Source organism: Saccopteryx leptura, chromosome X (assembly GCF_036850995.1).
Source record: "Saccopteryx leptura isolate mSacLep1 chromosome X, mSacLep1_pri_phased_curated, whole genome shotgun sequence".
In the NCBI taxonomy this organism is placed as follows: domain Eukaryota; kingdom Metazoa; phylum Chordata; class Mammalia; order Chiroptera; family Emballonuridae; genus Saccopteryx; species Saccopteryx leptura.
In genome coordinates this window covers 10,939,223-10,952,197 of record NC_089516.1, presented here as the reverse complement: position 1 = coordinate 10,952,197, position 12,975 = coordinate 10,939,223, and the positions used below count along the sequence as shown (strand labels likewise).

The 12,975-nt window shown below is 45.6% G+C and overlaps 1 protein-coding gene across 3 annotated transcripts in view; it reads left to right on the top strand.

Annotated features, from left to right (window-relative positions):
- Nucleotides 1-12,975, top strand: part of RAI2 (retinoic acid induced 2) — a 71,870-nt gene that overhangs the window by 45,655 nt on the left and 13,240 nt on the right. The window contains exon 1 of one of the 3 annotated variants that reach the window (XM_066356278.1): nt 7,152-7,190. The exons of the other annotated variants lie outside the window; for them this stretch is intronic. Coding sequence (XP_066212375.1) covers nt 7,182-7,190 — 9 coding nt within the window. The 5' untranslated portion in view covers nt 7,152-7,181. Of the gene's footprint in view, nt 1-7,151; nt 7,191-12,975 lie in introns of those variants that run through there. 3 annotated transcript variants of the gene reach the window in all.

Sequence of the window (12,975 nt, the reverse complement as noted above, 5' to 3'; positions counted from 1 at the left end):
AGAGATATTAAGGGTTTTGGAGTGCAACCCTCATAGAGAGAAAGGAAGAAGAAAGAAAAGATAATGGGAGATGTAACACTTATGGGTAGTGTAGTTCAAGGAGAGGAGAGAGTAAGACTGGCAGAGAATTAAACGACCAAATTGGAAGAGGAAGAAAATAATCAAGATAAGAAGATAAGAGAAACAAACGAACAAATATAATAAAATGGGATAGGTTATAAAGTCTGTGGATTATTCTTGATTTTGAGAGGTTATCTTCTTACTTTTTCTTTTCTCTCCCTCTTCCTGGTCGGTGACTCTGTACCCCAGGTTCTGCCCCTGTGGCACGCTTAGGTAGAGGTTTGCAGGTGATAAGTCTCTATGGCGATGTCATATATTGGACTTCAGTCTCGTTGGCAGTCTAGGCTCATTAGCGTTTGCAGGCTCCGCCAATGAGAGAGTATGTGTTTCCGGAACCTCTCTCCTAGTCTTTCCTTCCTGAATTAGCAGCCTGATGATCCAGCTATGGGGTTGCTGCTGCCTCTGCCTTCGCGTTTAGTGTGGGACTTCTGGAGGCTTCAAGGATAGATTTTTCTGTCTCTGGTTGAAGATCTTGTTGAATTTTGGGGGAGATTTATCAGTATCACTCCTTACGGCGCCATTTCTCTGATGTCACTCCTCATGTTTCCCACGAAGGTCAGGCTTCTGATGTCAGCACCTGGAACACAGCCATGAACCCACAACACTCGTCCCGTTTCTCCGCAATGGGCACGGAACGATGCAGGCACGCCAGAATCCTGGTGCCGCGGGGACTGAAGCAACCGCTGCGCTCCCTCCAGAAAGTTTTTAACCAATTTTACTTCCACATCCTCAAATATTTGCTATGGTGCTGTATTCATTCACTCATTCATTCATTCATTCACTCATCCACATGCATATTCATTCACTTATTAATTTAGCACCAAGACTATATCCCAGGCACTGTTCATACATACACCAATCCTAATCAATTCCTGCCCTGGTCGGAGATTCATGGGTTTCTCCGTCTCTGTGGAGAGGATTGAAGCTTTGTGTCTGAGGATGGATCAAGATAAGCACTCATTCATGTCAGGAAGAGGGAGGTTCTAGACCTGGAGGTGGACCTAGTATATTACCCTAGTCAGACACTGCAATACCTAAGGTGCTCTAACAAATCCTGATGCCCGGGCAACCATGGAAGAATCTGATTTCATTGGTCTGGGGGTGGCCTGGATATCTGGATCTTTCAGAGCATCCCAGCTGAGTCTCTAGTACAGCCTGAGCTGATTGTCCATCCCCACCATCTATCCCGGGGGATCTGGGCTGATGAAAACCCTCCACTGGGTCCCTACTGCCTGTGCTATTGACCTTAAACTTGTCACTTCAGGTTTGATGGCAGTTACTATTCCCCTGCACACTTTGTCTATAGTGGGCCATGAGAGGCCAGCGCCATGCCAGGCTTTAAAATGCTGAGAAGAAAAAGCACCTTCTTTTCATCTTATTTATTGCTTATAGTTAAAAATGAAATTCTCACCGTATTTAGTTTTTCACAGTGAGGCTCCCTTAGCTCCCTATCTTTATTATAATAGCAATAGCTAACCCCTGTTGAGCTCTTAAGGGTGTGCCAGGAACTGTTCTAAGTGTTTTGCATGTTAATTCACTTACTCCAGTTAACAACCCTGCAACTTATATACCTTTACCATCCCACTGGGCAGATGAACACACCGAGGCATAGAGAGGTGAAGGAACTTGCTTCTTCTCCCACATCTAGTCCGTGGCTGAGCTGGGCATCTAGTAGGGCTCTCCTCTACAAGTTGGAAGGGTTTATCTTGGATTTGTTCTGCTTATGCATTGTATTTTTTGTTCAGGTTCCAAGGGAGTGAGGGTACACCTATGAGTTCTACCAGCACCCCATTGCTTTCACAATGGTGAAGAGTGGCTTAAGACAGAGAGCTTAGCAAGGGCATCTGTCAACAGCTTCTCAGCCAATAATTTGAGTCACTTTAGTTGATCCACTGGACCAAGTTGTCTTGGTCTTGTGAAGACACAGTTTAGTAACTAAAAGCAGATGACTCTTACCTGTGCCAAAAGATGTCTGGCCTCTCTGCCGTCAGCACTGCTACGTCTGCACCCTTTCAGAATTCTCCTCTCGAGAAAAGTGAGAGGCGAAGAAAAGCCTGGGCGTGATTCAGGAATAGCCTGACTTCGCCTCTTTAAAAATTCGTAGAATTTCTCATCTGCTTATTCTTCCAGGATAGTCAGAGGCTCTCGGGAGTCAGCAGTTGTGACCTCTTAAAACATCATTTCTGCAGTTGTATCAGAGCTCAGTGTGGGGATACAAGATGCAAATAGTCTGTGGCTCTGTGGCCATAGACCAGGTGCAGAGTAGAGGGCTGAAATCTCCTCCTGAAAGGAAGGGATTAGCCAATCAAAGAGGAAAAGATATTTCAGAAATCCGTTTATCCTGAAGGCTTAAAAGGGAATGCAGGTCAGACTTACCCCAGTGTCCTTCCACACTCTCTCCTGGCTTTATCTTGTACCCAGCTCAGAGTTTCAGAAGAAAGGACAGGAGAGGTGAGCCTTCACACCCCAACCTTATTATTTCCATTCACATTATTAGAAGAATTCTTGTCATTCATTCAACTGAAGGAATGGCATTAAAATACATGCAAAATTATGTCTCTACTAGTTATATATTTTTTAATTATTTGTAGGTTATTAAGAAAAATTCTTGCTTTTACTTATGTGATGATAGCACTCAGCTCAAATTTATTGTTTTAATTTTTTAATTATTTATTGATTTTACAGAGAGGAAAGGAAGACCGGGGCGAGGGATGGGGGGAGAGGAGTGGGAAGCATCAACTCATAGTAGTTGTTTCTCGTATGTGCCTTGACCAGGCAAGCCCAGGGTTTCCAACAGGTAACCTCAGCATTCCAGGTTGACACACTGCGCCACCACAGGTCAGGCTCAACTCAAATTTCAAAGAATGTGGCTAGCATATCCTTGATAAGAAAAACACTTGAAAATATTCACACAGATTTTGACAAGGCCCTAGGGCTATTAAAGAATGTCAGAATCCTGCCTGACCAGGCGGTGGCACCATGGATGGAACATCAGACTGGGATGCCGAGGACCCAGGTATGAGACCCCAAGGTCGCCAGCTTGAGCATGGGCTCATCTGGTTGAGCAAGGCTCACCAGCTTGAGCCCAAGGTCACTGGCTTGAGCAAGGGGTTACTTGGTCTGCTGTAGCCCCCCAATCAAGGTACATATGAGTAATCAATCAATGAACAACTAAGGTGCCACAACGAAGAGTTGATCCTTCTCATCTCTCTCTCTTTCTGTCTGTCTGTCCCTATCTGTCCCTCTCTCTGTCTCCGTCACACACACAAAAAAAGTCAGAATCCTAATTAGTCTTTAAATAATCTTTATTTTATTTTATTTTTTTTAGTAAAGAGCTTTTGCTTGGAGGAACACCATTTCAATATATGATTTGTCATCTCATTACTTGAAAGCCACTTGTAGGCATTTTGTGGAAGTGAAAACATTTGAGGGCCTAGGGGGCAGCACATTGTCATGGAAGATGCCCACAGCCTTGAACAGGGGACCTGAAAAATAGGTTGTACTAGATGGTCTCTGTAAAATGAAAAAAGGAGGCCATGTGAATCTAGCCCCTTGCTTTTCTTTTCTGAAGGGGCAGAGCTGGGGTCTGTTGTGGGCTGCCTGATTCACAAGCTCAAGTCGATGCCAGGACCTCAGAAAGGCGCCCTGTGCTGTTTGCAGGCTAAACAAGGCAAATGGGCGGGACTGCCAGGCCTCTTACTAGGAAAATAGAAGGTTCTCCTGCACCTTGCAAAATAGGAGACCTTTGTCCTTAAAGAGCTTCCAACTTTTGCTCTAGCCGGGGCTTTTCTAGGTGCCCCACCCTGGGTACCCACTGAGGAGGTCTCAGTAGCAGCACTTTGAAGCCTACCCCCAGGGCCCCTTAGTTGGGCAGCAATTGTCCAAAAACCAATGCGTTTTGGCTCTTGCTTGCCTTACTACTCCCTCCCCTTTCCCAAACACAAAAATATTTCCATTTCCTGGAAAGTGGTTTTGGCTCAAAGCCTGATAGCTCTCCCACACTCTTGGGCCAGCTTTCCTTGGGGCCTCTGTTCTTTTATTTCATTGAGGGTTTGTTTGTTTGGGGCTGACTGTGCTGCTCTTTCATTTGTACCTGAAATAAAGGGCCCCTAGCAGGTGCCCTGGGGGTGCCTGCACCCCCTTGCTCCATCTCCACCCACACACAAAACGCTCAGAATTGGCTACAGTGAACAATGCAGGCACATAGAACCAACCACTTTGGATGTGTTTTTCTTTTTTGCAGTTCGATAATACTTTAATGTCTCTTTTCTTAAATCAAAGGATAATTAATATAACATAAAATGATTCTTAAGTGGTCATGTGGATTAGTTTTGACAATTGTGTGCACCTGTGTAAGCACCACCTGAAAGAGGCTATATATACTCCCATTGCCCCAGAAAAGTTCTTCCTCATGCCCCCTCCCCAGAGCAAGCACTTTATGATTCCTGTCATTATGCATTTTTGGCCTTTTTAAATTGAATTTATTGGGGTGACACTGGTTAATAAAATTATACAGGTTTCAGGTGCACAGTTATAATACACATCTTCTGTACATTATATTGTGTGTTCACCCACCCTCCCAAGGTTTTTGGTCTGTTTTTGGATTTTGCCTCAATGAAATCTTATAGCACACACACTTTCGTATCTGGCTTCTTTCGCTCAACACGGTGTTTTTGAGACTCATCTATGTCATTGCATGTGGCAGGAGTTCACTGCTTTTTATTGCTGAGTAGAAGTCCGCTGTTGGGTGTTACACAGCATGTTATCCATTCACCTGTTGGCAGACATTTGGGTTGTTTCCAGTTTGTGGCTCTTATGACAGCCTGCTATGAACATCTGTGTACAAGTTTTTGTGAGGATGTTTTCATTTCTCGTATAAAGATACCTAGGAGTAGCATTGCAAAGCTAGAGGGTGGGCAGTTGTTTGACTTCACTGGAAACTGCCAGACAGGTCCCCGCAGCGGCTGTAAATTTTTACTAACCGTGTACCAGAGAGGGTTCCAGTTGCTCCATATCCTCATCGATTTTTAGTGCTACAGTCTTTTTAATTTTAGTCATTCTAATGGATGTGATGTGATTACTTACTTTTTTATTTTAAAGGACATTTTTAAGAATTTTCAAGCCTGTCAGTCAATGCCAGCTCAGACACTGGAAAGGTTCTATAGGGGTGGAAGCCAAGTGTTACAATTTTACAGACGGGATGTTTCTGTTCATCATCCTGTCCCTGAAGCAGAGTCTTGCCAGCACCAAGGACTGTCTAGGTTGCTTCAGTGCAACCTCAAAGCCAGAGCCCCAGTGTGCCAGGTTGGGCAAGAGAAGGATGCCCACCAGAAAGTTAGAGTGGAGAGGAGAGGAGAGGGCTCCTTCACAGGGAGCTCAGAGCCACACTGACAGCCAGTCTTAGGGCAAATTGTGCCACACACCCACAGACCATGAAAATCTGACATGCAGGTAGCCAGCAGGCACAGGCCAGCTCACCATTCTGTCCTGGGGAGTCCTAGCTGGCTGTCTTTTCAGCTGCTGTGACCATCCATGGTCTGAAAGTTCCACTCAAAGCAGATATGACAACATTTTGAAGGCAGGATTTTGTTACCTTTTAGTTGACATTGGCAACCAGAAGCCTCCAAAAGCAATTAATTACCAGGAATGGAACCAGTTAGGTAGCAAGTATCAGAATCATCCTTGGAGTGCTGGCTGTGGTGTTCCTGGATTCTCCAACCCTATGCACACAAAATGCAGAGTGCCTCTGAAATATTTTAGCTATCAATACATCTTGAGTATCACTAATTTTACCCATTCCCTACAGTTAGCATGCTAATTAGCAAGCCAACCATTTCCCCATCAAAAGAACATTTTATATTCCTTGTGTTCTGTAGCCAAGCCTTCAAGTATTGATGGAAATGAAGCGATAAGTGGAACTCTGCTGGTTGATGAGGTTAGAGCTTTCATCTAAGGCACAAATAGAAAATGTTCCCACTCGAGGTGCTGGAACCCCTACTAAATAGAAAGTGTTCTCTGATCAATTTACTCCAATGTGGCAATGACCTGAAGTCTTTATACAGATCAGTATTTTATCAATTCACTCCAGTGTGGCAATGACTCGCTGTCTTTACACAGATCAGTATTTTGGAAAGGAACCCAGAAAGAGGGCAATAATTTTGAATACAAGGCAAGAGCTTGCTAGTGGTGAAACTTCAGCAGTTGGTGGAAGGGGAGGATAGTATTGAATGGGTAGTCTTTTGCCTAGAAAATCAAGAGGGCACCAAGGAAAAGTTGGCCCAGGACCTTGAGCCATACACGGTGAGTGCCCCCAAGGGAAAATCCACAGGGACCTTTCCTAGAAAGACTCCAGTGTGGCTGAGGAAAGGGCAGAAATCCCAGGCCTCCCTGTTCTGCAAAAGAACAAAACATCCAAGGGTATAAAGAGAGAAGGGGGTGTTGTGGTCATAGCAGTTTCCTCTGGCCAGATGCCAGGTCTCCAGGGTCTGCTTGTCTGTGTTGTGCCAGGGCTCTGCTTCTCCCTCCCACACCCCCACCCACTCAGACAGACGAGGGTTGCCTGCAGAGCTGCGGGGAGGGGAAGGCTCTAACAGGCCTGCCTCCTCCTTCTCTGTGAAGGTAGCTCCACACCCACTGCCCTCTCGCAAGCCTACCAGCTCTGTGAATGCCAATGTAATAGAATCAGTGGTTATTTATGCAGGAACCAAGCAAAGAATGGTCATGGTCCCATGTTAATGAATTTATTCAAATCAGGAAGAACAGCCAAGGATGTCAATGCTTTTAGTGTGGAAAAGTTAGCACGTGGAAGCTCAGAATCGGGCTCTGGGCACCTGGTCTGCTACCGCAGTTTGGTTTTCAACTGGTAGGGCTCAGGATACTTTGAGGTTGCAGTCAGTGTGCTCTCCAGCAGTTAATGTGCAGCGTCAGTTATGGCAATGCTAGCTGCTGCTGTTGCAAACAAATCAAAAGTGTACCATGGCTCAAACGCAATAGAAGTTTATTCTTCATTCACAGAAAGCCCAAAATGGAGGTTCCTCCTGGCCAGTGGATCTCCTTCACAGATGATGCAGGTATGCAGGCCTTTCCATCCTCTATCTCCGACAGATGGCTTCCAAGAGGTCCCTATGCATCAAGCTGAGGGAAGGAGAAAGAGATCAGAGCACCATGTAAGAAAGATTTGTAGGAGCCAAGCCTGGAAGTGGTGCACATCACTTCCACCCACATTCTGTTGGCTAGGATTCAGGCACGTGGCCGCCCTTAACTGCAACGGAGGCTGGAAAATGTAGTGCAGGCAGAAGAGGAAATAGGCATGGTGAACAGCCAGCCAGACAGCCACAGATGAAATACAGGGTGTAACAAAAGTAGGTTTACAGTTGTTGAGTACATGAAATGCAGAATTTATTCTTGTATTATTATTCATTAATTATTGTATTATTTTTCCATACAAAGAACTATAACACTACTTTTGGCCCACCCTGTATATTCCTGGGATGGCTGGGAGTGAAGCCCTGACTGGGATGTGAGCTGGTCCAGAGGTGTAGGAAGGTTGTGTTGGGCTCCAAGAAGAAATGAGAGTACCTGTGTTGCTCAGGGTAATGGCTGGCTGCTGTGTGATGGGAGAGGGGAGGTTCAGGGCTGGGCCTGCCCCAGCTACAGAAGGGCAAGGAATTCTCGTCCCTGGTCAGAGGTAAGAAGACACTTCCCCCTTTTTCCTCCATTCCTACCTTCTGTATCCTGACCTGCCTCCAGATGTAGAGCCAAGAACCTTTGCCCTAGCTTTTCCTCACCTCCCCCAGACCTGCCTTCCCTTCACTGAATGTTGTTCACATTCTAGAAAACTCCTTCCTTCCCTTTCGTCAAAACAACCATTCTCTGGGGACTCATAGCTCTGTTCCTGGAAGAAAAAAAAAAGAACAAAAAACCAACAAGCCAATTCACACCAAGGTGGTAGTGATCTTCTGGGGTTGCTCAGAAACTGAGATGAGAAAATGAATGTAAAATACCAAGCAGGGTGCCTGGCACATAATAAGTAAATCTTAGTGAACAGTTTATTAATATCTTGTGAGTGTGTGCGAGAAAGGGAGAGAGACAGGGGGAGCTAGCACAGCCCTGCCAATTAATGCCTTTCTGTTCCTCCCAGCTTCCCCAGTACTAGATCATGGCCTCCTCTTGTTCACACAGTTGTGTTGGGTCACAAGGGTCATTGTTGAGGGGTAACTTTTAATATACTTTGGAAGAGCCAGACACCCCTCTGACGTTCACAGCACTTTGTCTCCCCTCAAGCCCTCCTCAGCCCTGTGCCTCAGCCTCCTAGGCTGCTGGCCCGTCCCCACACCTTTCCTCGCTTTCTTCCTGTGCTTCCAGATACTCCCCTGCATTCCATCATCTCTGCTAAAATCCTACCCCTGTGGCCAGGCCCGGTTCACATGTCACCTCCAGGAATAAGGGGTTAATGACTGGGCCCTGGCCAGTTAGCTCAACAGTGGAGCATCAGCCTGGCGTGTGGAAGTCCTGGGTTTGAATCCCGGCCAGGGCACTCAGGAGACACACCCATCTGTTTCTCCATCCTTCCCCTTCTCCTTCCTCTCTGTCTCTCTCTTCCCCTCCCACAGCCAAGGCTCCACTGGAGCAAAGTTGGCCTGGGCGCTGAGGATGGCTTCATGGCCTCTGCCTCAGGCGCTAGAATGGCTCCAGTTGTAGTGGAGCATGTCCCAGATGGGCAGAGTATCTCCCCCTGGTGGGCATGCCAGGTGGATCCTGGTCGGGCGAATGTGGGAGTTTGTCTGTCTGCCTCCCCACTTCTCACTTCAGAAAAATACAAAAAATAAAAAGGGAGGGGTTAATGACTGAACTCAGAGGTAGAGCTGGCGAGGACAAAGGAGAATCACCATGAACCTTGCTTTGGGGATCCACCTCACGTGTTGGAGGGACAATAGGTGGCCTCCATTCTACTCATCCACTGTGGGTGTGTATGTGTTTACACACACACATTCCAGGAGAACTCACCCCCAAAGAAAATACGAAGTAACACCTATAATCTTCATTGTCCACTAGCCAAATGTTATACAACAGCTTCTTTCTTGCCCCGTCCCAACCTTGCACTGATGATGCTGTATTAGCTGCAACCATCATACTTGCTTTTAGATAATAAATATAGTGAATTTATCAGACCTCAAAAGACTCACTAACCCTAAGCTTCTTCGGAGTGCATCGTTCTGCTTGTCTCAGGCAGAGGAGTGCTTCTGACAATTCCAGAAAGCAAGCTCCCTGTTTAAAAGATGAGCACTCTCCACCCTCTTCTTCCTGCACTGTCTGTGTATGTCTTGGGTAGAGGTTATAATAATTATTATTTTTAGGCCCTATTGAGCTGATGAAGTGAAGTGATGCATGTTTATTATTTATTTATGTTCAAGGGTGCATGTTGATTGTTTTTTGGTCCCTGAGTTAGAACATAAGATCACCAGAAGAGAATCTTCTTCTGTGACTCATGCCAGGGGCAGCTTGCATTCTAGCCAGCACAAATATGATTAAAAGAACTTTCTCGCAGGCCCCTGTTATATTCTAGCAAAGGAACACATTAGCCAAGCTTTTTATCTCTGGACCTTTTTGCTTTGGAAAGCAAGCCATCCCTGGCCTCCTGGCATGCCTGGCTCTTTATGGGATCCTGAGGCACGTTTCTTGTGAGTTGATGTCTCTTTTTACACACCAGCAACCTCATGAGTGTGCACCTCCAGGGTCCAGAGATTTTAGCATATCTGGAACTGTCCTATGTCATGGTATTTCATGGTCCTTACTTACTCTGTTCCTGAATTGGCTATCTCCTGGAACTCTGGTTTCTGTCCTAGCAGGCTTGGAGATACAAATAACAGAGTGTCTTCTTCACAGGGGTCATAGAAAATGTCAGCTGTTGGGGAAACATCTGGTCATGGTGGCCTGAACTGGTGACATTTGTGTCTTCACATAAGCACTAGAACTTTTCAGGGCATGGCTGGTGCAAAGCAGATGTGGTCCGTACTCCACCCTATGTCCCATCAGACCAACCTCTATATCCCCAAAACTGCTTACTGCAAATACCTGCGACTCTCCCCAAGTTTGTTCTTTTCCCCCCAGAAGCACACTAGGCTTGCATTCTAGGCTAGCTGGAAGTGCCAAGGAATTAACACACGTTCCAGGAGCAGCCCTTGGTCAGCAATGGGTGAGGGTTGGGGAAACATGCTAACTGCAAAGCATGTGTTCTCCACTGTCTTCCGGCAGCCCCAGTGGAACTGAGTCCTTTCCTGGTCTCACTGCTTTATTCCTCTGGGTGTCTTCTGTGATCTCCCTAATAAACTACTTTCAGTCAAACCACTCCACGGGGAAACCCCACTAAGATAACTAGCCAGTTGCATTTCCTAAAAACCAAACTTCCCTCTTTCATCCCCCCCTCCCACCATGTCTACCGCTATTGGTGATGGTCGCTAAGTTCCCATTGTGACTGTAGCATGTGTTCCATGCAGGAAGGCTGGAGATACAATCCTTCAAGAGCCCGTAACTTCTGCATAGTAATCTGGTGAGACAGAAACCAGAGTTGCAGGAGGTACCCAGTTAAGTAACAGGGTAAGGACCATGACATAAGGATAGTTCCAGATATGCTAAAATCTCTACCAGAGGTCCCCAAACTTTTTACACAGGGGGCCAGTTCACTGTCCCTCAGACCGTTGGAGGGCTGCCACATACAGTGCTCCTTTCACTGACCACCAATGAAAGAGGTGCCCCTTCCGGGAGTGTGGCGGGGGGCCAGATAAATGGCCTCAGGGGGCCACATGCAGCCCGCGGGCCGTAGTTTGGGGATGCCTGCGACCGTGGAGGCACACACTCATGAGGGTCCAGGTGTGTGAACAGTAACTACTTGTGGGTTGGGTCTATAAGGAAATGAAGAATTACCTTGCATTCATTTCTTCTCTTAGCTGTGAGTGCTTAAAGGCTGAGGCTATGCCACACCCCCTTTTTGAACCTCAATTCTTTTACTGGAACCATTGAACTTGGTTGTAATTGTAGGCTCTTGTCTGTATGGTGAGATTTCAAGACAGCTGGGCAGGCCCCTCCCCATGATTGGAATCTGAAATCCCTCAGAGTTTCATTTCTTTGTCCACAGCTTTATCACTGACAGAATTATGTTTATTATACTAATAAAGGAAACAATTTTTGAACCTATCAGTCATAGATATCAGAATTTTATTAGCTTCTTTCTGGAAAACCCAATTTTGATGGGAGAAACTCAGTTCTAACTGCCCAAGGAGGGGTGAGAGGTAGCCAAAAATGAAGGTTACGTACCAAGAGAAGATAAACCTGTTTTATTTCTAAAACTGACAGCACAGCCAAGTCACAAGTGAATGTGCTTGGTGGCTTTAAAGCACGGGAGAAGCATTCCCCAAATTTGGGTCACCTTCTTTATGTACCTCAATTGCTGGTGAACAATTTCATATTATCCCCACATTTTCATTCTACTCAGAAGCTCCAGTCTCTCCTCTCCCTCTATCACAGTGTAGTAACCAAGCTGTTGTAGCTCAGCAGCGTCCCCTTGTGGCCAGCTGAATAAAGCTCATTCAATGCTTTCCTCCTAGTTTTCCTGTTCCTGTTTTATCACACTTCCAGCTGAGCCGCCTCTTCCTCATTTGGACCTACAGATATTTTTTAATCATCTCTCCCCCTTCTTCAACTCTTGCCCAGTTATCTTAGAAAATCTCTTTCCGTGCTCTCTCCCTCTTGTCCTTACCCTCTTCTTTTCCTCTTTCACCTGTCCCTTGTCTTTTTTTCCTTTTGTAGGTGAAAAAAAAAAAATGACCGTAAGCCCAGTGCTGAGTAGGAGAGGAGAGCTACTTAGGCCCTTGTGTCAACAACCAGAAGGAAAACTGTAGTATCTGGAGTGAAATTATATATCACAGCCAATCAGCGGTCACTTCCAAAGTTTACAAATGCTTGTGGGGGTTGGAAAATGCTTTTCCTCCCACCCTTAGTTTTCTCTGGATGATCTAATAATGAAATTAACACGAGACAGAATAGCAGGAGAAAATAACTGAATTTATTACATATGTACACGTGTGGCTTCCGTAAGAATATGAGACCCCCAGGATGCACTAGGTCGTTGGGGCTTATATGCCATTCTGGACTAAGGACAAGGAGGAAGGGGTCTGGGACTTCTATGGGAAAACTGGTAATTTACAGGTAGATGAGAGAGCAAATTTTTTGGTCAACAAATTACCAGGCTGCCCAGAAACACTGGGACACGGGGCATCTAACAGACTTGCTGGATCCTCCCTGTCTGCTACTTATGTCCTCTGTGCCGAGGGAAATACGCTGAGTGAGCTTCCTCTCCTGAAGCAGGTGTTTCTATCGGATTATTTTTAGGCCGATAATATAGGAGGTTAAAAAAATCTCTTCTTGAGTTTGTTGGACTTTGTTTTTAGTGCAAAATAATCTGCACACCAGGTTGGCACATTCTGGGGAGACTTGTTCTGGATCCCTACATGCTCATTAGGCCACAGTCAAGATACAAAAGGCTCTGGCCACCTCTTTCTCCCCTAGCCTTTCAGCCCAAATGAGAAATACATAGATGTTTGTATTTATTTGTTTTCCCATTGTCTTCCATTTCTGATACTGCAACAGTGTGGCTTTCTATTTTCAATGCAGATGTTCATTCAGTATTTCAGCTATGTTGGAAATTAAGTGAGTTGGTGTGGAAACCTCACCATTAGGTATATAACATTAATTCTATGAAAAGTGTTTTTCCAGTTCTTAGCAGCTGATTTACAAATGCATCTTTGAACAGGGTTTTAACTTGGGAACTGAATGTAGGAACCTATTGGGAGCATTTGT